This window comes from Canis lupus, chromosome 10 (genome assembly GCF_003254725.2).
Source record: "Canis lupus dingo isolate Sandy chromosome 10, ASM325472v2, whole genome shotgun sequence".
NCBI lineage: Eukaryota > Metazoa > Chordata > Mammalia > Carnivora > Canidae > Canis > Canis lupus.
The window spans coordinates 14,222,085-14,247,263 of record NC_064252.1 but is presented as its reverse complement, the minus strand read 5'-3'; the positions used below and the strand labels follow the sequence as shown (position 1 = coordinate 14,247,263).

General features: G+C 40.4%; 1 protein-coding gene across 1 annotated transcript in view; it reads right to left on the bottom strand.

Annotated features, from left to right (window-relative positions):
- The window catches only part of TRHDE (thyrotropin releasing hormone degrading enzyme), a 368,540-nt gene that overhangs the window by 161,191 nt on the left and 182,170 nt on the right, over positions 1–25,179 (bottom strand). The window contains exons 4-5 of the mRNA XM_025476583.3: positions 12,521–12,675; positions 8,590–8,703 (exon numbers count right to left, since the gene is read on the bottom strand). Of these exons, the coding sequence (XP_025332368.3) occupies positions 8,590–8,703; positions 12,521–12,675 (269 nt within the window). The remainder of the gene's footprint in view (positions 1–8,589; positions 8,704–12,520; positions 12,676–25,179) is intronic.

The window sequence follows — 25,179 nt, the reverse complement described above, 5'->3', positions numbered from 1 at the left end:
GAGATTTGTTCCATAGAAGTCAGCAAAACAAAGGCCTTGTTTCAAGTGCTTGATAATTCTTTCAATTAATTAACAAACAGAACAAGTGAAACGTAAGACTGAATGTAATGGCAAACAAGTAGCAGCAATCCATCAAAGTCGTTTATATAAAATTATTGAGCTGGTACAGTGCTAACAGCACTCAAGAAAGGCATCACTGGACCAGATCTGGAGAGAAGAAAGTACCATGATTAAAGGAATTAATTGGGGGATCCCTGGGTAGCTCAGCAGTTTAGCGCCTGCCTTAGGCCCTGGGCGTGATCCTGGAAACCTGGGATCAAGTCCCACGTCGGGCTCCCTGCATGGAGCCTGCTTCTACTCCTCCAGTGTCTCTGCCTCTCTCTCTCTCTCTCTCTGGGTCTATCATAAAATAAATAAATAAATCTTAAGAAAAAAAAAAGATTCTAAAAAAAAAAGTAATTAATTGGGGACAGGTGTATCTCGAGTAGGTAAAGAAAGCATTCCTGTGTATATTAGATTTTAAAGACAAATATGACAGAAATATGGTCTAGTTCATCGATCCGAGGGAGAGGTGAAGAACCGAAGACACAAGGGTCTCACGTAAGGGCCTTTCCTAACTTTGTGACTGTAGGTCCACAGACGTTACTCAACTCAACACCAGAACATGCTCTACCCCAAATCATCTTTTTTGGAACCATGGTTGCGGAATCAGGACCGTCTGAGGGTAGACCACATGGTGGTCTGGCCATGGCCACACTCTCTAGACTCTCAGGAAAAACGGTAACAAAGATGTCTACACTCTCCAGACGCTCCACAGAACGCCTTGGTCTATGTCACAGAGAACTAGTGAAGGCACAACGTTGAAGGCTACACGGTAAAGGCCACCAAAGTCTTCGGCATTACAAGCCTTCATGGTACAGTTGAGCCAAAAAATCTTCAACGACCTCAAACGACCTTATTACCCTTCATTGTTTTGTTTTTGTCCTTTTACATTGTTTTATTCATATCACTTGACCTCACTACTTCCATTTCTCACTTTCCTGTCTAGAAACATCTGAACAGTGTTAAAGTAACCTTGATGAAAAGAGGAGGGGGGAAAAAGTCCCATAAAGTGTTATGGACTGAGACAGCTACTCTTTTCTTAGAAATGAGTTGTGTTCTAATGTCTCTGGACACATACAGCTGTCTGGCTAAGGATGATTAATAATTAGGAAATTAATAAATTAGCTTTCGGTTGCCCTCCTAGTCCACAAGCCTTCACTTCTGGTCACGTTTGCGTTAAAGGCTTTGGAAAGCAAATTAAAGGCTGACGGTTATCACATGTGACCAATACACGTATTGTAGGGAGATAAGAATCTTTAAGAGTGGTGGTGAGAGGTACAGATTAACAGGGGCATAATCTGCTCTCATACATAATGTATGTCTATGAATAATGATGTGTAACAGAAGATTTCATCATTTTGGCATAAATTTTTGGCATTACCAATTTTTTGGTTTATCCAGTGCTGCCTGACAAGTTTTAGCAAGTGGAAGTATTTTGCCTACAAACTGCTCTTCCACGAAAAGGGAAAGAAATGGGTTGATTTTCCCTGCACTATTTTGAGGTATGAAAAAGGATGCCCTGGTGTTATTGTTAGGGTCCAGGTTCAGAAGCATTTTCTTCTTAGAAAGTGTCTAATCCTGTCAATTTATCAGTTGCTTTTGAAATTCCTATGGAAATGCAGAAAGACCTTGACACCCCACAAACCTGAACATGGTCTTTGGAAGAAATACTTTATTCCAAAGGGAATGCTCATTTGTCTTTTATCTCTAAGTTTCAAATACACAAAACCTGAAACGCTTAGTGTCTTTCTGAACAAAATGACTTTGCTTTAAAGAAAATTCATGCTTTAAGAACATACATGAGATTTCCACTTGCAGTTTTGTTTTAAATTTTAAAAATTCACACGGGAGAAAACATGAGGTAATGTGACTACAAAAATCTCCCAGATACGTACCTGAATATATAGAAGGATATGTGAATATATATGGAAACCAAGGAATTATGTTTGTTTTTCTTCCTTTCCTAAAGATATCTTCTTTAATAAAAGTTGATCTTTTATTAGAAGCCGTAAATGAAGCTGAGTCACATTTTCTGAAACTTAACACACCTTAACAAGCTCTTCAAAAGCTCCCACTTCCCAAACAATTGGGAAGCCAAAGTCTTGAGTCTTATAAAAGAACAAGTGTAAATAACACAAGTCTGAATGCATTATCTGTTCTTCATGTGTAGTTTTATCCTCAAAAACTGCATTTGTGCCATAAAACATCTAAAGCCGTCACTGTATTGAAACAATTAGCAACTGATGGCTCAGCCCTTTTTATCCCTTCTGTGAAGCGACACCCTTAGTAGGGCTACCGGCCCATCATTAACATAGTTTGTAAAAAGCCCAGAATTGGCCCTAGAATGAGAGAAAATGGAGACACAGCTTGCTAGGGTAGTGGCCTTAGCGAGAGCTCCTGCCAGGTGTCAGCATGATAGGTGCACATCCGGCCTTCACCGTTAGCCTGCTAGATGCTCTGCACCACTCTTCCACCACCACTGGTGAGAGTCCAAGTCTCTGGCCCCTTCTTAACATGGACATCCTCTGCGGGCGAGCAGTTTATACAGCCTGAGTGTTAGCGTGACCCTCAGTGCACGGGGCACACACACGACAACTCCTCCCACGTGTACTCAGAGTTCAGCTATGGAAACGAGACCCTTTCCTTCAGGGGCACCTGCTACTGTCCTCCCTACAGCCCTTACCAACCTGTGCACTTCGCTTCTTGGTTACAAGCCTCTTTTCTACCCATACCTCACACTGCTCTGATCACTAATGCTAAGGAAAAAGCTACCCTTTCCCCCAGAAGAGATGGTTACCACTCCCCAGTCCCACTCAAATGAGAAAAAATATATATATACATATATATATTCTATTCTTTAAAATAAAAAAAATCTATGTTTTCAGCAGAGAACTTGCTTGCAGAAAGGGGGTGGGGAGAGTAAAAGGAAAGCAGGAGAAGAGGTCCATTTTGAAGGCTGTGGTCCCCCAAGAGACCCAGGTAGGCATTCCTTCCACCTTCCTTCTTGTCTTTCAATGTCAGTGTCACTGTTAAGCTACTGAACGGGATCAAAAAGACCATCACCCTCTGGAACTAGCTTTAAGAAGTCTTTAAGTATTTCACATTCAATATGTGTTAGTCACTTGGAAAAAGAAAAAAATATATATATATTATTGACCAAGTTGAAAACAATTGGATCATCTAATTTACTGACTTTTCAAGAGTAGAAAGACTATATAATGTGGATTTTGATCATGATACATAAACAGAACTACATGGGAAATCATGAATATATATATATAACATGTAATATACTTATATATTATAATTATATTATATATTTATTATATATAATAAATATATATTATGTAATATGTTTATAATTATATATTATAATTATATATTTATTATATATAATAAATATATATATTCTCTTCCAGGGAACAGAGTGAGATTTAATACAATTGCCATCAATATTATACTGTAACTTGACCCACCCAATAACATCATCACTATATGTATATATCTATTTATTTATTTTTATTTATAATATATAAATATATAAATATTTATATTTATAAGTAAATTTGTATATTATATATAAATATATATTTATGTTTATTTATATTTATTATATAATATTTATATATATTTGGTATTTACGGACTTCAAATATATATATATATATATATATATATTTGGTATTCAGTATTTATAAAGTCAGATTCAAAAATAAATATTTAATTTCCAAACGATCTATCTGTGACCAAATAGCCCTATTGGGCAAATATATTTTGATATTAATGAAGTATAGGCAATAGTATCAATATACCAACCTTTGTTGAAACATCTATTAACTGATGGTGAGAACCACGCCAAAGCATTTTTCCCTACAGACATTAAATCAAGGATGGACTTGAGAGATGAACAAGTAAAATATTAACCAAAACCGAGATGTGTCCTCTCTACCTTTCCACTCCCCCCTCTGAATAGTAAATCGTGTATATTATTGTTCGGGATGCTGAAGCAGGTGTATCTTTACATTGGAAGTGAAAGAAACATTGAACTCGATAGATTCCATTTCAGTTCATCAGTGATTTTCTCAACTTCTTTTTGAGTGAAAATAATTTTAAAGCAAAGATAATTTTATTGCAATGCCTGTTAACTTCAGCAGGCAATTTTTGTTGCAGCACATTAAAATGATACTCCGTTTAATGGGAGAATTCATTTTTACTAGTTAAGTCCTATCCATGATGGAGACAATTGAGAATGATTTTTCAAGGTTTTGAGCAATACACTTTAAGGTATCTTAAGTATCTAGCATAATGAAGTTTAGTTGCATGATTCTCCATTAATAGTTATCTTTACGCCCAGGTATGTGTCCTCATAAAAATTTAGGGAGAATTCCCAGTCTGCAGACTTTATCAGCATACAAAGTGATTGCTCTGTGAAGCTCCAGAGAATCCCAATTCATTTAACAAAAGAACATACACTCGTGCTTAATAATTCTCATTAGAGCAGCACAAAGCTGCATTCAGGACACTGGAGGAGATGCCTCCGACATAGATACAAACTATAATGAAAATGTGTGCAATATGCATGGGAGATGCGATTTTGCCTGCATCAGCACCAGGTCCGTAAAATAAGGAATTCCTCAGACTAGCATTTTACCGTGCATCTTTCTCCTGCACTGAAACTCCTTTAAAATTAAAATTATCAAGAATTACTGAAGAGTACTGTTATGTTGAATGAGTCTTCCTTTTTTTTTTTCCTTCCCTTCCAGGAACACAGTGAGATTTAATACGACTGTCATCGATATCATACTGTAACTTGACCCAGCCAATAACGTTGTCACTAACAGCCAACTTTGATGAAATAGCATCAAGCAAAAAGGCTACGTGCCCCTGAAATGTATCCTTAGCCCTGAGCTGAAGAAGTTGCTTCTGATGATCCTGACACTTCTCTTTGATTAATGAAACACTATATAAGGCTTATGTTCCTATAGAATAATCCACTTTGCCAGTATAGATAAGAATTGATTTGATGAGACCAAGCCTAGTTACAGAGATTATAAAAATTATTTTGTAATCTTTAGATAATTGTTATAAATCCAGGGTGTCAAAACAGGTGACTGGGCTTGGAAATGTTAGGGCATCTATACATAAAATCAATGCACCTTTCTAATGGAGCATTTATTTTCCAGGTACATGATGCCTACGCACATTTGTATAGCGGCTCATACATTTCAAAGACCTTGCAAGTTATTTTATCTTCACAAAAACTCTGCGAACTTGGTAAGTCAGGACAATTGCTCCCATTTTTCAAGTGATAAGAAGGAACCAAAGAGGTGAAACAGCTTTCCTGGAATCTGAATTTCTTCTTTCCAATCCATTCCCCTGACCTTACCTCACACTACTCATAAAGGCTCCTCTCTATAAGATGGGAAGCTCCATTAGTTTGTTGGGAACAAAACTATCATAACAGTTTTTACTCCACATAGTGTTTCTAATATAAAAACTGATTACTTCTGTATCAGAAACTGGCTCTGAACACACACACACACACACACACACACACACACACACACACACACACAAAATCTAAGATTTTACTCTCTGAAGCAGACCAAGCACATATACTGGCCCAAATCAGAACAAGAACTTCCTTAACAACATTATGCAATTCTGGGCTTTTTTTATTGCTATTCCACTGAAAGTAGATTGTCAGAGCAATCACCCTAGCAAATTGAAATGGTATTTTAGCGTTTGAGACTCAGTGTCTAAAAATGATAAAAGCAGTGTTTTTGAGATTAGAGACAAAAGAGGTCAGCTTTCCTGAAATTCCTTACTCCTGACACAGGCCTGACTTCTGATTTTTCTATTTTAGGCTAAGCTCTAGCGAAGCCCAAGCCTTGTGCTCCTAGGTAAGCTTTTGTGCATATCACAATAGTATGAGTTACTGCTGACACAGCTGTCACTCTTGTTCTTTCTAGTATTTCTTCCACTCTTGCTGATGCCATTATGAAAAATAGTGCTGGCACAGCCTTAAAGTCACTTAATATCCTCTAATCTGTGGGACTAACTTATTCTTAAAATTTTGTTTGCAAAGAAGATATTAGTGATATTCGTGGGAGCAACTTGTTTACAGTTTCTTCTCATAGGTTTTTCGACTTTCGTATACTGAGGTCCTCTACAAACTAAATAAGGCTAATAAAAATCAAAAGCAATCAAAGATCAGAAAGTATAATCTTTACAATCTGAGCATAAAGAGACATCATAAGACGTGTACCTCCTCGCTACTGCCTAATTAATTGTAATGGGGTTTATTCTTTCATTTATTAGTTTAATAAGGTGAGCCTTCTATACCACTGTACTTATGCCATCATTAATTCCCATTTCTTAATTATAAGATATGGATTTATTGGAAATAAAACCCTGTATCTTACCACCCCAAGGTCTTTAGACTTCTAGCTCATGGTCCGTATTCTATTAAGAACAAAGTCCCAGGTGCATTATTTATTCTTTATGTTCATTTTCAATACATCTTGTAACTATGTTCTCCAGGAGGCCTACATTTATAAGTTACCTGATAAAAATGATGAAAGAATATAAAAAAATTACTCAGAGACAAAATCCAGTATAAGGACATCGAAACCTGGGATATGTTGCCATCCTAAAGCTATCAAAAGCTGTCAGTTTTCAGCCCACGTATAATTCTGTTGATTACTTCTTAATCCAAGATGTATTTTTCATAATGATGAATAGGAGGGATTTTACGATAGCTGAATGAACTTAAAAAAAAAAAAAAAGCTTACCTATATGAGTAGTGTGTCATTCATAATAAGGTCATTTTTTTAATATTGAAACATAATGAAATTATAAATCAGCAATAATCCACAGCATAATGAAAATTAAATGAAAATTTTAAACAGAGTTGCTTGAAAGTCACCTAAAAATCAAAAGATATTTTGAGGGAATTGGGGGAGTATATTCAATATCCTTAAACACTTGTTTTAAAATTTCACTTTTGTTAAAAGAATACTTTAAATAATTAATATCATATGGTATTGGTGATTGACTTTTCTTCCAAGTTCTTTAAAGGTATTTTCAATCATTTTCCATGCCATGATAAAACAGTTCAAGTAAGATATTTAAAATTGTGTTATATATACATACATAACTAGATACAGAAGGCTAAGCAAAATTATCTCATTATTTAGAGAAGTGAACCATGTCGCTTTTATAAAATAAGGATAAAGCTGCATGAATATAATTAAAACCTATCAAAATATTACAATTGTCACGTCTCCTCTATGCGATATGTATGATCACATTTTTTACTCAGCAGAAGTTCATTGAATTTATGGTAAAGAAGTTATATCATGACTTACAGACACCTTCTCGTTTCACCTTGGTTTAAGTCCTCAAATCATGCTCATAATTCTGACAGATAATTAGATAATCACTATTAATAATTCAAACATCAAAAAAGAGCAGTGTAAAGTAAATACATGTTACTGTCTATGCGAGAGCACAGGTGAAATATGAGCTTCTGGAAGTTGAGAAATGTGAATTCTTTGCAACTGAATTTAAAATTCAAGTTCCAAAACAACATACGCCTTGGGTTTCATTTAATAACATAGTTTCTAAGTGATGAATAGAAAAATATAAGATGAAAAACTTATATTAAAAGACACATAAAAACCACACCTTCCCTCTACTTTTTCTTTGAGAATGTTCTAGAAATATCACTGCTTAAGGGACAACAAATCCGACTTCAGGTTCAGACATGCAGATATGTTCTTAGAGTATAGGTATATAACGCTTCATGAAGTTAATGACATCTTAGTAAGTAATTTAATCCTAAAGTACATCTACCACCATCATATATTTTATAAATAAGCAAATATTTTAGGTAATTTGTAGTCACAATGAAGAAATATTAAGGTTACATTTCTCTAAATGTTGAAATACTCTAGACACTTAAAACATTTCTTACTAATTACTGTTACCTTTGCAATTTTAAAGAATTTTCCTTCGTTATCAAATGCAACAATCTAAAATGTTTCTATTAAGAAAAGCTGTAACATTTTCAAATCAATTTATAGTCAATCAAACTCTATTCGGTTCTAATAAAATAAAACAGAACTCTTTCGGAATATTTCAAATTTCAGTTAAATTTAAATTTTGGTTACCTTTTCCTTATTGGACATGGGATTTTTTCTTAAAGGTTTTATCTATTTATTCCTGAGAGACCCAGAGAGAGAGGCAGAGACACAGGCAGAGGGAGAAGCAGGCTCCATGCAGGGAGCCCGATGCAGGACTCAATCCCAGGACCCTGGGGTCACGACCTGAGCCGAAGGCAGATGCTCAACCGCTGAGCCCGCCAGGTGTCCCTGGACATGGGATTTTCCAGACAGTATTTTCAGTCACCTTTGGTGATAATATAAGCTCTGTAATACCAGAGCAACCTTTCACTAGGAATTCCAAACCAAAAATGTATACCTACCATGTTCCAGCCAGGGTAGAGATAGTCCGTGCCAACAAATTCAAAGTAGTGAGCAAAACCTTCCTTTAGCCACACGTCTTCCCACCATACAGGGGTCACGAGGTCACCAAACCACTGCAATTGAAAAAAGAATGGGCATCAGATAAAATCAAAGTCATCCCAGAATTATTTTATCTAAAGTTAAAGGTATTAAACGATGACTATCAAAACTGGAATTCATTCCTCAGCAGATTTTGTGACCTTAAAACGTATTGTGGCAAGACTATTGGTTTATTGATTTATTCAACTACTTGGGAGACACTACTTTTTTTGGTTTTGTTTGTTTTCATAAATGCATTTAGGGAAGAACAAAAATATAATGATCAAGAAATACAAAAAGAATATTTAACCTGGAGAAGACAAGACTCAGGAGAAAAAAAAATGATGACAGCTATTTTCAAATATTTGAAGGCCTAGTGTGCAGAAGAGGAAAAGACTTGTGTCTTGTGGCCCTACAAGGAATAAACAAGGGCTAATGGATGGAAATCAGAGTTGGTAGATGTCTGCTGAATATACAGGAGGCAGAATGAGATGGCCGAAGATGGAAAATACAGCCTTACGTGGTAAGCTACTTTGGAGCATTGCCTTGCAACAGTGCAGACAGCTCAGAGAAAACATTGGCTGATTGAAGGAACTGAGGGCTTTCATGATGCTCCACCCTTGAGTCTCCATGATATTCTGATAATAAAGGGTTAGGTTAAAAAAAAAAATCCCTAGGGACGCCTGGGGGGCTCAGTGGTTGAGCATCTGCCTTCGGCCCAGGGCGTGATCCTGGAGACCAGGAATCGAGTCCCAAGTCAGGCTCCCTGCATGGAGCCTGCTTCTCCCTCTGCCTGTCTCTCTGCCTCTCTCTGATTCTCATGAATCTTCAAAAAAAATCTCTAAATTCCTTCATGAAAAATAATGCTGTCATATTTTTTTTTGAGAGAGAGGAAAAAAAAAAAAAGCTAGTGGGGGTGGGGGATGAGAGGGAGAGAGTAAATCTTAAGCAGGCTCCGGGCCCAGCATGGAGCTGCACATGCAACTCAATCTCAACACCCTAAGGTCATGACCTGAACCAAAACCAAGGGTCCAATGCTTAAACAACTGAGCCACCCGGGTGCCCCAATAATGTTGGCAGGTTTAATTGGTGTTTTAATTAGATCGTGATGCACCACTCTGAAATCCTTCTTTAGTTCAGCAAAAAGTTAAAGAAAATCTTTTTCTTTTTATTAAAAATAAAAACAAAAACATTATATGCCTGGAGTGTTCCTAAAGACCTTGGATGTGATAATGAAAATTAGAATATGTCTCTCTGGGATGCCTAGGTGGCTCAGTAGTTTAGTGCTGCCTTCACCCCAGGGCATGACCCCGGAGTCCCAAGATCAAGTCCCACATTGGGCTCCTGCATGGAGCTGCTTCTCCTTCTGCCTGTGTATGTCTCTCTCTCTCTGGGTCTCTCATGAATAAATAAATAAAATCTAAAAAAAAAAGAAAAGAAAAGAAAGAAAAGAAGAAAGGAAAGGAAAGGAAAGGAAAGGAAAGGAAAGGAAAGGAAAGGAAAGGAAAGGAAAGGAAAGGAAAAGAAGAAAAGGAAAAAAAGAAAAGAAAAGAAAAGAAAGAAAAGAAAAGAAAAGAAAAGAAAAGAAAAGAAAAGAAAAGAAAAGAAAAGAAAAGAAAAGAAAAAGAAAATAAGAAAATGTCCCTTTTCATTGTGGAGCCAAGGAGGATGAGATGAGATACAAAATTAAAAAAAAAAAAAAAACATATAAGCAAATGAATGACACAATTTCAGATCCTGATAAAATGTGTCATTTATTTTCAGGTTTTTTTTTTCTTTTTTTACTAGAATCAAGATTGAAATTAGCATTGCAAAGTCTGTGTAATGGGGGAGGAGCCACCTTAGATCCTCAAAGCAAGAATGCTCCGTCCCAGCCAGTGACATCAGAGCCGAGACTTCAATGCTAAGAAGGAGGCAGTCATGAGAAAGCCTTGGGAAGGAGGTTCCAGGCAGATGTAGGCAACACTGAGCGTGAAGCCCCGGGTGGGAATGAGACATTTAAGGGACGGACGGAGAGGCAGGCGGCGTGGGCTCAGGCCCAGCCCAGGAGCCCCGTGGAGCGGGCCCTGGCGCCCGAAGCCTCGCCGCAGTCACCAGTGCCGCCTGCCCAAGGGGCTCCCTAACTGAACCACGAGGAAGACAGGAGTCTGGGTGGGTGACCAGCAAGCGGCTGATGTCTAAAAAAAATTGTTATTTTTTTTAAGATTGTATTTATTTATTCATGAGAGAGACAGAGAGAGAGAGGCAGAGACCCAGGCAGAGGGAGGAGCAGGCTCCATGCAGGGAGCCCGATGCAGGACTCGATCCCGGAACCCCGGGGCCAAGCCTTGGGCCGAAGGCAGGTGCTCCACTGCTGGGCCACCCGGGCTGCCCAGTAATGGTTATTCTTAATCAAAAACGCATGCTTCTTCCTTAAGCGGAAAGACCGTCTTCCAAACGGTGACCACACACGCAGGTGGGAGACAGGGCCGTGGAGGCGATCGTTTGGGAGCAGAGGGGGAGCTGTGGTCCCCCAGACTCTGGCCCGCCGTCGCAGGGGGGCGAACACGAGAGTAACACACGCCCACGAGCCGTGAGAGCAGCGCCAGGAGCCAACACATCAGCATGAGTGGACAAGACGCTGGGGCCTCTGACGTGCCAGAGGGGAGCTCACCCTCCAGGAATCGCCAGGTGTCCCGGGAAAGCTGTGGCCAGCACAGTGGGGGGACCCTTCGCGGCCCGGCGCTGAGGACGTGGCCCACCTGGCCGGCTGGCAGGTACAGGTACAGGAGGCAGCCGTGTGGCCCAGGGCCAACCCATCATTAAACCTCTGCTGGTGCGTTAGCAGTCGGCAGTTCACGTGCTTTCACCAGCAGGATTTTCACACGGTTCCTTCCTGGAGTTTTTCTGGCTTTTTTAAAAAAAGGCTTTGGGTTCATACAACAAATGAAAGCCAGACAGTCTCATAAAGAGATTTCCAGTGTCTTCACTTGAAACTACGTGGCTAAACCAGGACAAGGTTCGGCTGTCTATGAGCATGAACATTGATTTTCAGTGGTCTTTCTTTTTCCTTTTTTTTTTTTTTTTACTAGAATGAAGTTTCAAATAAGCATTGCAAAGTCTCCGTGATACCTTCCACTCGTTGTAAGAAAATGCATCAAAATCAAAATGAAATTAATTTTATCTCTGCTTCACTACAAAGTTGGCTAATTTACATAAGAATTTCTAAACATGCCAAACCAAAAATATATATATATTTATAAATATATATATATAAAATAAAAATATATTTATAAATAAATAAATAAATAAATAAATATATATATATATATATATATATATATATATATATATATCAATCATTTGAGAACAAAGAGTCTATGGCTGAGTTAGGGAAAGACTTCCTAAGTGTCTATGTGATGGGAAAAAGGGAATAACAAATTGATTTCAGCCAAAGCAAATTTTGACACGTACACAAAACTCCGCTGCGTCTTGCAGCAGCGCAATACATCACTGCCATCACTGCACTTACCATATACACACACCAATAATCACAAGAAAATAAAGCAAGGCTGACACGGAATCGTGACTGGGCAGGGTCTCCAAAGAGGCTGCTGGGTGGCAGTGCCATCTCACTCCTCAACGGAGCTGAGTGACAGGTGTTTATTCAATATCATCAGCGTGTTTGCTTTTGTCTGTGCTGTCCTCTGAGAAAAAAGGACGTACCATCCAGAAGGAACTACACAGTGCTCTCCAGATAATTAAAACTTAATTGGGAGGATACTAATTTAGGTCCCAATCTAAATATCCGAACTCATTCTGCATTCTCAACAGTGCGCAATTATACTTACACCTGATTCTTTTTTCTCATACCTGGTGACATATCTCATGAACAATGACCATGGTGACATCCAGTAAATAAGAAATAGATGAAACACTGGGATCCAGCAGTATTCTTTGCTCCACAAAAATACTTAGTCCCCAGTTCTCCATAGCAGCGTACGGATGCTTAGGCACAGCTAAAAGATCTAGAAATAGAATAAAACAATTCCAAAGGCTTTAACAAACAGGCCGGATTCTAAATTCATATCCTAAGAAAGTCCAGAAATCCGAATGAATGGAAAGGAATATTTGCTCTTTCTCAGTAATTTTTTTTTCTAAATTAAACTACCTGCCATTTCTACATGACAGCAGAAATATGGGCTATCCCTGTGCACGTGGGCCGTGTCCATTCATCACCGTTCATTTTCAGGCCCAGCGCTGGAGGAGGCTGGAGGTATCAGCACCATTATTGATGGGCCCATCCTAATAAGTCTCGGGAAGTCAAGGAAACCAAATGCAGCAGAAATCTACCAAGTCAAAAGGCTTTGTGCCTTCTAATGAAAATATATTCGGCTCAATGCAGTGGATATTGTCCTCTTACTTTTGCTTTAGATTTTCTTTTTTTTTTTTTTCCCGAGAGAAGACATCTTGTATCAGTTTAAAGATGTGATGTGTCATTTTTCTAATTGCATAGATTCTCCTTTATTTTTTGAGCTCTGTTAAAAATGAAACGTTGCGTGCAAATACAGCTTAGAGACCAAACTGTAACAGGAGTCAGGGTGGCCAAAGGACTACCGAGGGAACCTGCAGGCTCTGGTTCTGGTCCTGCCCTCCACCATTCACCAGATAGATGACCTCTGTAAATCACTTAATTTCTCCAGACCACAATTCCCTCACCTATAAAATAAGGTTATCGGCCTTCATTATCTCTGAGATCCCTTCCAGCTCCAAAAATCTATGATTAGATGATTCTAAGATGCGTGCTTGTTTTAAAAGGCTGTGGAGGTAATAGCAACTTCTGGTTAAGGTGACACAATAAGTTCATGCTTTGATGTACTCCCTCAGCTCCAAGCACAGAGCAATGATAAATAAAATATTAAAAGGGAAGACTAAAAAAAATATCTCCAGGCTTGAAAATAAACCTCTTCATGGATCAGAAATGGTACAGAAATGCAAAGCAGTGATTGCATGTGAGGCCACAGTCCTGCTGGGTTCTGGCTGCAGGGGCAGGCAGTGGCAGCTGGGAACTGGCTCCAGCAGGATCCACCAGGGCCAAAGGGACCTAAGCCAAGCTGACTGCGTGACGCTGGGGGTTGAGGCAGGGCATGCATGCTCATCAGGGACACAAATAGCTGCTGCTCACTGCTCCTTGGGAAAGCTGGGAAAGGAGTCGAACCCAGGCAGCCTGAGTCCAGGGCCTTCCTCTTCATGGCACTGAGATAATGTCTTCTTCAGTCTCTGACCCAAACACTCCATTGCCCAATAACCCTACAGTCACTACCTAGGATGCCCAGAAAAAAATGGCACCAAAGTGTTGGCTACAGTATTGTTTTTAAGAGTGAAAGGGGAGGGGCGCCTGGATGGCTTAGCAGGTAGAGCGTCTGCCTTCAGCCCAGGTCATGATCCCCCAGGGTCCCGGGATCCAGTCCTGCTTCGGTTTCCCTGCCGGAGGGGAGCCTGCTTCTCTCTCCCTCTGCCCCCCACCCCCAGCTTATGTGCTCTGTCTCTCGATCTCTCTCTCTCAAATAAATAAAATCTTAAAAAAAAGGGGGGGGGGAGAGAAAACCAAATGCCTTTTATCAAGGTAGTAGACAAAGAAAACTCTAAGATAGCTAAAATAAAGCAACTGAAATACACAGTCTTACCCCTAGATTCTTACACTACATAATCTATATGGAAATCTGAAAAGCATAATGTTGAGGGAACAAGTAAGGTGTAAAATGACCTTTCCCGTGTACTACTTAAACAAAGAAGCAGAGTAATATCGTATGTTGAATACGGATACTCACACCTGCACACACATACCCAGATAGAGGGGTAAATGCACACGCAATCACACACGCGTAGCAATGATAAACACCAAATTCAGAAACATGACTGCTTCGGGAAAGAAAGGGCAGCAAGAGGATGAGGGCCAGTCTTTTAAGAGACGGATCCCACTTCAGCACAGGGTTAGGGCTGAGTCCCTTACCATCAAGCAAGTCTGGGAGACTGGAGCATATGAGAATTCATCTTCTCTACCTGGAGACAGCATTAAATTCCACGAGTTTCCAGTTGAGTCCTCCACGACTGCCCTGGACCCTCACTCGAGATGCTAGTCATAAGGCCAGGCCGTTCCCTATACTTGCAGCCGGCTGGCTATGCATCAGCGGCTCCCATGACCTCCTCCTCAAGTTCGGTTAATGTGCTAGAGAGTCCACAGAACTCAGGGAAACACTTGTACTTACTGGGTTACCAGCTTACTATAAAAGGATAGAACTCAGGAACAACTGGTTGGGAGCGATGCACAGGCAAGGTATGGACGAAGGGTGTGAAGCTTCCATGCCCCCAAATCTCTATCTGTTCACTCCCGGGGAGGCCCTCTGAACTCCATTCCTTGGGGATTTCACAGAGACTTTGCTACGCAGACATAACTGACTAATCCATTGGCCGTTGGCAATGGACCTGGATCTCCAGCCCTTTTTCCCTCCCTGGAGGAGAGGGCCAGAGGGTAGGACTGAACTTCCCATCTCCCCAGTCATGTGATTGGTTCCACCATGATCAGTTCAGCCCCCCTCCTAGGTGGGTTCCAAAAGTCACTTTATTAACATAACAAGATACTAACATTGACTAAGAGGAACTCAACAAAGACTCAAACCCTTATGAAATTCCAAGGGTTTTGGAAGCTGTAAGCCGAACACCTTGTAGGAACACCAAATATATATGAGAAATACATATTTGGACATTCAGATGACCGAATAGATATTTCTTATTAATCACAGGGTCCCCTGGGTGGCTCAGTCAGTTAAGCATCTGCCTTCGGCTCAGGTCATGAATCTTGAGATCCTAGGATAGCGTCTTCATTGGGCTCAGCAGGGAGTCTACCTCTCTCTCTCTCTCTCTCTCTCTCAAATAATTAAAATCTTTTTTAAAAAATAAAAATAAATAAATCACAGTACTGCAGATGGTCACAAAAGGGATTTCAAATCTGTCTTTAATATTAATTTTCTTTAAAGCGGGTGATGGGTACATGGATATTATTTATAATATTATTGTTTCTTTTCTGTATGCTTTAAATATTTCATAATAAGAAAAAGAATAGGGCAGCCCGGGTGGCTCAGCAGTTTAGCGCCTGCCTTCAGCACAGGGCGTGATCCTGGAGACCCAGGATCGAGTCCCACATCGGGTTCCCTGCATGGAGCCTGCTTCTCCTTCTGCCTGTGTCTCTGCCTCTCTCTCTCTCTGTCTTTCATGAATAAATAAATAAGTAAAATTTAAAAAAAAGAAAGAAAAAGAATAAAACAGTCAGTAGTCTTACGGTTGATTGTCATTGATTCATCATTTCAATGAACATCTCATCATTTGCTGTATCCTCAAGTCTAAGATATGTATTCAAATACATCAATATGATCCCATATCCACTACATTTTAATCTAAGAATGGGTACCTGACAGCGTTAATACTGGAGATAAAGAATAAGAATTGCTGTGCACAAGAGGACACATCTGGTTGGAGAAGTTCTGAAAGAGTTAGTCTTTGAGTTGGACATCAAAAGCTCATAGGATTCCAACAGGCAGTCAGAGGTACTACCTGCAGCCACTGCCACGAGTATTTATGGAATATCTCCTTTGCTCAATAGAAGAACTGCCATGTCCTTTGAGCTCTCCTTGCTCCCTGCTCCAAGGGCATGTCGGCGCGTGCTGGAGGATGGGTTCAATCAACAGAGTAAATGAAGGAAATTCAGTGAACAGTAAGTTCTGCAAAGACAACATGAGTAAGATGGTGATTGACTGATGGGGTCCGTGCCGTGTGGCCAAGGCAGGCCTCCTAAGGTGCTCACCTGTCACGTGACGTGTGAACAACGTTAGAAGCCAGCTATCCAAAGACTTGTAGACGTGTGTTCTAAGAAGGGAGGGCAGATGTAAAGGTCCCAAGGAGGAAATGAGACGGGTACACTGGACACATGGGAACAAGGTCAGTGTGGCTGAAGGAGATAAAGAAGGACAAATTGCAAATACATAACAAATAGACTTTCTCCTACTTAAGGTTTTGAGACCTTCCCTAAACATGACCAAAGTAGGCAAGAGAACCACACTGTCCACCACCAGCCCATGACAACAGCAGTAGCAGCCCGTCTGGTGTCACCGACGTGAAGGAACACATGGGCTTAGGGACGACCCTCTGGACCACACCAACTGAAAACAGAGGCCCCTCTGTAAGCCACGTTCTCAGGGGTTGACACTAGTCAGTCCCCAGAAGTACGTGAGAAGATGAGGCCCCGCGCTGGAATTTGGATCGGCTCCACTGGCACAGAGAGAAGATTCCTGACATGAGGCAGACGCAGACTCTAGGAGTTTGTGGTAAAGAAGAAGGTACCCCGGGGAGCAGCGATCAGATGGCAAAAGCCTAAGTGGCTGCACAAGGGGTCTGGTGAGGGCACAGCTAAAGGTGGTGCCAGAGAAACCACTAATGGAGGCCTGGCTACCCGTGGGTTTCCAGACAGCTGAGGGCACAGAGGGGAGCCCTGGGTGATAAGGCCATGCACCAACCACCCCAGAACTCCTGAGCCAATGGAGCCGGACTCAGAAAAAGTGGCGGAGAACAGAGTAAAACACAGACAGCTCAGTAATAGGAGGCAGCTTCTCACACCCAGAAAGGCTGTATGATAGACACAGGGAGCCATGTCGGTGGATAGCAGAAGCGGGGAAGTGGAGCTGAAACATTTAGGTGATGCCACTACCCACATGATGACCTAGTAGTGGGATATGAGAAGCTCGGGTTTTGTTCTAACAACCACTGAGAGAGATTTCAACTGGGCCGCTCTGCCCTACATCTTTACAACGTAAGGACTCTTAATATTGTTCATATCTGGATATGGTTTTATATTTTAGGAATACTTTTGGGGGCACTGGGGTGGCTCAGCTGGTGGAGCGTCCAACTTGTGATTTCAGCTCAGGTGATGACCTCGTGGGTTGTGGAGTGGAGCTCAGGTCGGGCTCTCCAGTCAGCGGGGAGTCTGCTTGATGAAGTTTCTCTCCCTCTGCCCCCCTCCCCCCACTTGCTCACTTTCTTTCTCTCTCTAAAATAAATGGACCAATCCTAAAAAAAAGAACCTTTCGCAAAGCATATATCCACATAAGCACTGACACACACACGTGTTCCTAACGGTTTTACTTCCAATAGCCAAAAACTGGAAATGAATGTCTATCGACACAATGGATAATGTGGTATATCAACGAAACTATTCAGCAATAAGAAGAAGTGAACTATCAATACACATAGCAAAGTTGAATTCCAAGATAATTATACTGAGTAAAAAGGAAGATATATATACATATGGTATGAATCATGCATTGACATGAAATTCTAGAAAATGCAAACTAACCTATGGTGTCACAAAGCAGATCAGTAGTCTCCTGGGGATAAAGATGGGAGTGTTAAAAGACCACAACAGGGAACTTCTGGGGGTGAAGGATATGCTCATTAGGATGATGATTTCATGTTATATATATATATATATATATATGTAACATATATATAACATATATAAACATATTATATAAATATATAATATATAAATAATTATATATACTAATATATTATTAATAATATATTAATTTATTATGATTATATTATATAATTAATAATAATATATAAATATATATATCTTAAATAATCAAACTCCACTTTAAACGTGTGCCATTTACTGCCCTTACTATACCTCAATGAACCTGCTTTTTAAAAGTGCCCTCAGTAAGTGAAATATTCTTTTGCTTCACTTTGAAGCTCTTAAGATTTATTCACAATGAATTGGGTTATTTTAATTTTTGCAAACATAAATTTGTCATGAGCCTACATCCATTAGAATGTGCAACCATCCCCTTTAATATGCCTTGAAAACAGAAGAAAATTCAAATGTTTCAGAATCTAATTTACTTGGAAATTCAAAGAAAATCCTGGATAAAATTATGCATAGTACTCTGTTTCCAATTAATTACTAGAATTTTTAAAACTATAGGCAGATAGCAAATATTCATAGAATGCCAGGAAATGCAATTACAAACATTAACATAAAAATCTGACTTCCTCTTCTTGCTTCCTTCAAAGCACTATAATTTGCTTTCTACCTTTAACATCATGTCGAAATAGCTCTCGCTAACTGAAACCGCAAAATCTCACGCACCCTTCTCAGTTCGTATTTGCTTGAAATGGCTGAGAATTATCATCCTGTTTGTTGATTACGATCTGTCATAACAGGATATCCACGGCCCTCCCCACTTCTGAGACCAGCCTATCTGATCGTTGCTGCTTGTTTGTTTGGGATTTATTTTCTTGTTATCCTGACTTTGGAAAAATCAAAGTTCCCAGGATTTCCATCTGTGGGTTGTTTTGTGTTTTCTTTTTTTCTTTTTTTTTTTTTTATTTGACTCCTTCTACTAGTTTTCTTTGAATGTTCTCACCCACTCAAATGTCACCTGTCACCTCCCACATACCCAGAAGCTCTTTGAGCTCCAGAGGAAAATATGGAAGCTCCTTGATGATAGACTGTTATTGGATAGCTCCCCCGGGCGCTCTTCCTTCTGGAATAGATCCCTCCCTTTAATCTGGCTTAAACCTAAAGATAACCTTGCAACTTCCTCTTTTGCACACTGAAGGGAAGTCAATCACCACGGAAAAGGTCTGGCTACCCTCACAACACTATGCTAAGGGGAACACTGAAACTACGTGGAGAGGCCCCAAGAATCAGCAAACCGGGTCTAATAATACGTACAAACACATACAAATACCACATGCACAGTATCAGTGGCAGTTCTGATGCATATCTTTGTAAATACCTACTCTAATGTACTCTACATTATGAAATGGCCACTAGCAAAAAAAAAAAAAAAAAAAATTATGTAATATCAGGCCTCTCCTCTGTGCCGCAGTCTGATTGCAGGTGCACAGATCATCGCCGGTAGTCATCCAGAATAAGGTGCCCTCTGGTAGTCATCCAGAATAAGATGCCCTCCGGTAGTCATCCAGAATAAGGTGCCCTCTGGTAGACATCCAGGCCCACCCAAGGCCTGGCTCTAGTGTAGAGTCTCGTGTCCTTCAGCTCCGATACTTTCTGCCACAATATCCAGTTCACACACCATGTTCTAAGAGTCAAAAGGGTAGACGAGATGCCATTTGACACATGACCTCTAGGTACGTGTCCATCGTCTTGCTCTACCCCGACACTTCGTCCTTTGACTAGGCCAGACTCCCTAAAGTCCTGGCTCTCCTCACAACATTTCTTTGCCAGTCAATCCTGCCTCCACTCTCCACACCCCCACTTGCCAGTTCATTCTGCATTTGCCACCCATATATTTATCTAAATATGCTGAGAGTGGTAAGAGAGTTCCTGCTAAGATGAGAACTCACGATGACCCAGACTTCAAACTTGAGCCTGAAACAGGATAGAAAGTCCTGGGAGATAAGAGGCTAAATACCAAAGAAAGAAGTTTGACCCCCTGTAACTCAAGAGCACCACCTCAGCAGCAACCCCTCTAGCCCTGCTCTGAGGTGAGAGCGGCTGTCAAGCTTGGAGTAAGACCAGAGGGAGAACCTCTTTCCCTACAGAGCAGTCCTGGGTCCTGGTTGGGTATGAGGTTGGGTATGGGTTGGTTCTGCTCAGAACATCCAAAGTGCCACACATTAATCCTAGAAGTTTGGGGTCTCATAATAAGGAAAAATCCATAAGTCTCTCTCATGGGAATGACTAATCTTCCTTATTTTTCCTGTTTGTGTAGTAGATTTCTCCATCCATCCAGTCATCCATCATGTTTGTCGAATCCATACTCCATCTCAGGAGAGGCGTCTGACGATGATCTGGCTCCCACGGAGCTCACATTCCAGCTCTGGGGCTACAGGATAGTTAGAGGGAGTGAGAAGGAGCCGAAAATACTCAGATAAATAAATAAAATAAGATGAGATTAGGATGGGGACCGACATGAAAATGACACAGGGGATGTTAAAGAATAAGAGGTTGTGGGGAGGATACCTCCCGGTCAGAGTAGGTGGGCTGGAAAACCTCGTGGGGAGACTGCATCTAAGCTGGAACACCAACCCAACTGAACTTCACCTCTGCAAAGGCAGGTCATTTTTCACTTCAATCGCTGCATTTCCAGAGCCTAGTGCAGTGCCAAGAACATGGCTGATGTTCAAAAATTGATTGTGAAATAATCTTCCTTGTGATGACAACTTACGCTGACTATAGCTTACGGCTGGTTTTGCTGGTATTGCACACCAAACAGGTACATAACCACGGCCAATACCCATCTAAGAAAGAGCATTAAGTGCTGCAACTCTGGTCACCAGGCCCGAGGTTCTCTGTCCCGGGAGGTGCTCTTCCTGTTCTTTAAAGTCCTCCGCCGAGTGGCACTCAGACGCACTCCCTCCAGAGTCACAGAAGCGTTCTGAACTCCACCCCAGGTCCTCCACTCAAATCCACCTTGCTGGGATCCCTGGATGGCTCAGTGGTTTGGTGCCTGCCTTTGGCCCAGGGTGTGATCCTGGAGTCCTGGGTTTGAGTCCCACGTCGGGCTCCCTGCGTGGAGTCTGCTTCTCCCTCTGCCTGTGTCTCTGCCTCTCTCTCATGAATGGATAAATAAAATCTTTAAAAAAAAATCCACCTTGCTTGCAAATCCCCAACTTCTGACCTAACCCCTCCTTCTTTGTTCTGCCCCAGGTCACCCTTTAAACTGCACCCCCAATGCTGTCCCCATGCTGCATCCTAGTAACATCTCAATCACAGTCGAGGCTCTCTTTCCAGCTCTGCTGCCCAGGCCTTCTTGGCAGAGGGCAGGGAACCAAACCCTTAAACGCTGGAGCTTTGGAGTCCACACGGTCTGGGATCCAAACTCAGGTCTAATGCTGACTAGCTGGGGAACGTGGGACACACGGCTTAATCTCTCTCGGTTTGCACTTCCTCGTGGATAAAATGGAGATATTACTGGTGCCTTCTCTGCAGGTGGTCATGCAGATTAGATGAGCTGGTCCATGTCAAGCACTCAGTCTTAAGTACCAAACGTGATGAGTCGACGCTCTCACTAGTTGGGATCTTTCCAGTCCATCCCCACCTTCAGGATTTGAAAGCATCGCGGGCTTTAGCTTAGAAAGGATGAATCTTATCTTTGACCAAAGATGAAGTATTGGCTAATATGTCACATTAGGCATTTTAATTTTTGAATTGTGAGTTTATGTTATCCTATAAAGTGATACAGGACCTATCTACGAATGAGCGAACAAAACAAAGAGACTACATTATAGGACATTTCCATATTATCGTTCAAGGATGCTAAGTAAGTTTTTAAGGTATAGCAGGTAAAAAAAAAAGTTATATTTTGATTATGCCATGACCAGCACTTGCTCAAAGGTATTATATACACATGCATCTATGCTTAAGTATAAAAATTGAAACTCCTTGCTCTAACAATCACATGTGGCTACGAGAAATATAAATTATGTTCGAAATAGTAATATAAACAAGATAGAATCCATAGAAATCACCTATTACTAGTATTTATAAAATGGAAACAAGCAACTTGTTTCCAAGCAACTTTGCAAGTGCAAATTCTAAAGTTATTTTTTGTATTTTGGGTTATTTTTTTTTACTCACAAACTGGTTAGGTTCTGAATGGCCTTTTTGTTTTGTTTTGTTTAATCTAGAGTAAAAGTCTTTATTTATTTTACACTTTCTATTTTATTTTAATTCAATTTGCCAAGATATAGTATAACACCCGGGGCTCATCCCATCACGTGCCCTCCTCGGTGCCTGTCACCCAGTGACCCCGTCTCCCCACCCACCTCCCCTTCTGCAACTCTTTCTTTATTTCCCAGAGTTAGGAGTCTCTCATGGTTTGTCTCCCTCTCTAATTTTTCCCCACTCATCCTCCCTCCTTCCCTTAAGGTCTCTTTCACTATGTCTTCTATTCCACAAATGAGTGAAACCATATGATGACTGTCCTTCTCCGACTGACTTATTTCACTCAGCATCACACCCTCCAGTTCCATCCACATCAATGTAAATGGTGGTAGTCATCCTCTCTGATGGCTGAGGAATATTCCATTGTGTATACAGACCACATCTTCATTATCCATTCATCTGTTGAAAGACATCTAAATGGCCATTTTTAAGTTCATTTGACAAAGAGTAGCTTAAGCTTTGCTCTTCCCTGGATGCATTCCACCAAATTTAAGAAAGACTCAGTCCTTCAAAGCTTAAAACAAAACACACTTTCTCCTGATGGACTTTTTATTGGGGCATCTTTCTATCAAAAAAAAAAGGCTAATTTCAACTACACATTTTGGCCTGTAACAGAATTTTCATCAGTACCACTTGTATTCACAAGCTTAGCATTTAAGTTCTCAAATTCCTAGTGTTCTCACAAAGTAGCATTAGGCCATAATATGCAGTCTATGTTTTTGCTGATCCTCCTGCCACATATTCAAAAGACTTTTTTTTTCATTTCTGCAATCACTTTTTTCCCCGACACTTACTGATTACTGTCAATTGCAAAGGAGGAATGCTTTTCACGTGTTGCCTAATTTCCTTTTCCCCTGAAAAAGGATTTCTATGCGAAAGGACTTTGCCTATACGCACAAGGACCATTTGTCATTTTCTCACCCATTTAATTTTTTAAATTAGTTCTACTTTAATTTCCATCACCATATTTTGCATCTTCCTTCAAGCACTTTCCAAACTCATGGTCTTTGCTTTAATGGGCATGATTAGGCATAAACATTGAACACACACTGAATGACCCCTATCTTCATCATCTGGTAACAAGTCAAATTGACTAATGCTTGTTATATAACAAAGACTTGCTATTATCTAAGAGAATGTAGATTGGAAGTAAAGGTTTCTCTCTATTAAGGTTTCACTTATGATGCAGTTTCATTTATTCCTAAAACACTGACTCATTACCTAATACAGGCCCAGACTGATCTGGACACAGGATATATAAACCCTAAACACTAAAGATACTTCCCCATTAACCCCTCTTGAGGTGTAGAAACCAATGGGGGATACAGTCAAGTTAAAAAGTAGGGACATTATGGACAGACGTGAAGGAAGCTGCAGTACAGTGCAAATGCCACGATGAGCACCTGGTATAATGGACACAGCACATAGCAGAGATTAAGAACATGGGCTCTGAAGCCAGGCAGCCTAGGTTCAAAATCAATTCTGCTACTTAATGAGGCATGTTACTTATCATTTCTGTCCCCCATTTTCTCTACCTGTAGAATGGAGATGATTATAATCGCAACTATTTCACAGGGTTACCGTGAGGGCTACTGTTGGAACACAATTCTCAAGGGTCTCTCACATTTCTTATGTCTTATGAGCACGGATACTGATGGCTTTTCATTCCAAGCTGTCTTTTTAAGAATATATGTATAGCAAAAAATAGAGATAGTGTCCTGTCCACAGCAAAGGACAGGCACAGATAGCATCATTTTATAAAAGAATCAGGCTTTATAGGCTCAGGTTCCTCACCTGTAATATAATCTGGCGCATTTGCAGGCATCACCTGGCCCTCCTTGCATTGCTCTTGGGAATTGGGACTCAAGGAACTGGCACAAAAAATACTGAATCTCTGGCTACCCCTAGAGCAGTAAAGATTTTATCTCTAAACCAGGAATTCTGTGTCCCCTGCAAGCACTCATGAAACAACGCCAGGATGACCTGTCAGGCTCGCAAATAGGGTAAGGTAAAAATCTCAGACCCTTCACAGCTCTTGACGACTGTATGAATTCATCCATGTGAGTTTCTTAGAATTGCACCTAGAAGTGGCAAGTTCTAGATAGCTGTTAGGTTTTATGGTGGATCACCAAATGCCCCTCCAAGGATGTCCACAGCCTAATACCCAGAACCTGTGAACATATTAGATTACTTGGCAAACAGAAACTAAGGCACATATAAAAACTTGCTAATCAGTGGACCTTAAAATGGAAGAGCAACCCGGATCATCCAGATGCACCCACTATAATCACAAGGGTCCTGAAAAGTGAAAGCACGAGACACAGGAGTTGGTGTCCGAGTGAAGCAAGGTGAGAAAGACTCTGGAGGCCATTGCTGGCTTTGAAGATGGAAGAGCATCATGAGCCAAGGAATTTAGGCAGCCTCTAGAAATTAGAAAAGGTGACAAAATTTAGAGACCCCCCCCCCAAAAGCCTTCAATGAAAGCCTGGTCAAATTGCCAACGTACAGAACTAACTATAAGATAATAAATCTGTGTTGTTTTAAGCCATGAAGGATGTGGCAATTTTTTACACCATCAATAAGAAATAATAGAACATCACTGTCATCATCATCACCTTTATCATTATTACTATATTGATAAATATACAGTATTATACACCATGTAACATGTATTAATATGATATATTATGTTACCATATCATATACTATATTACTATATCATTATGATCATTACTATTATGTAAAAGAGGTCCCAAATCTTAACACAAGGATGGGGAAAGGC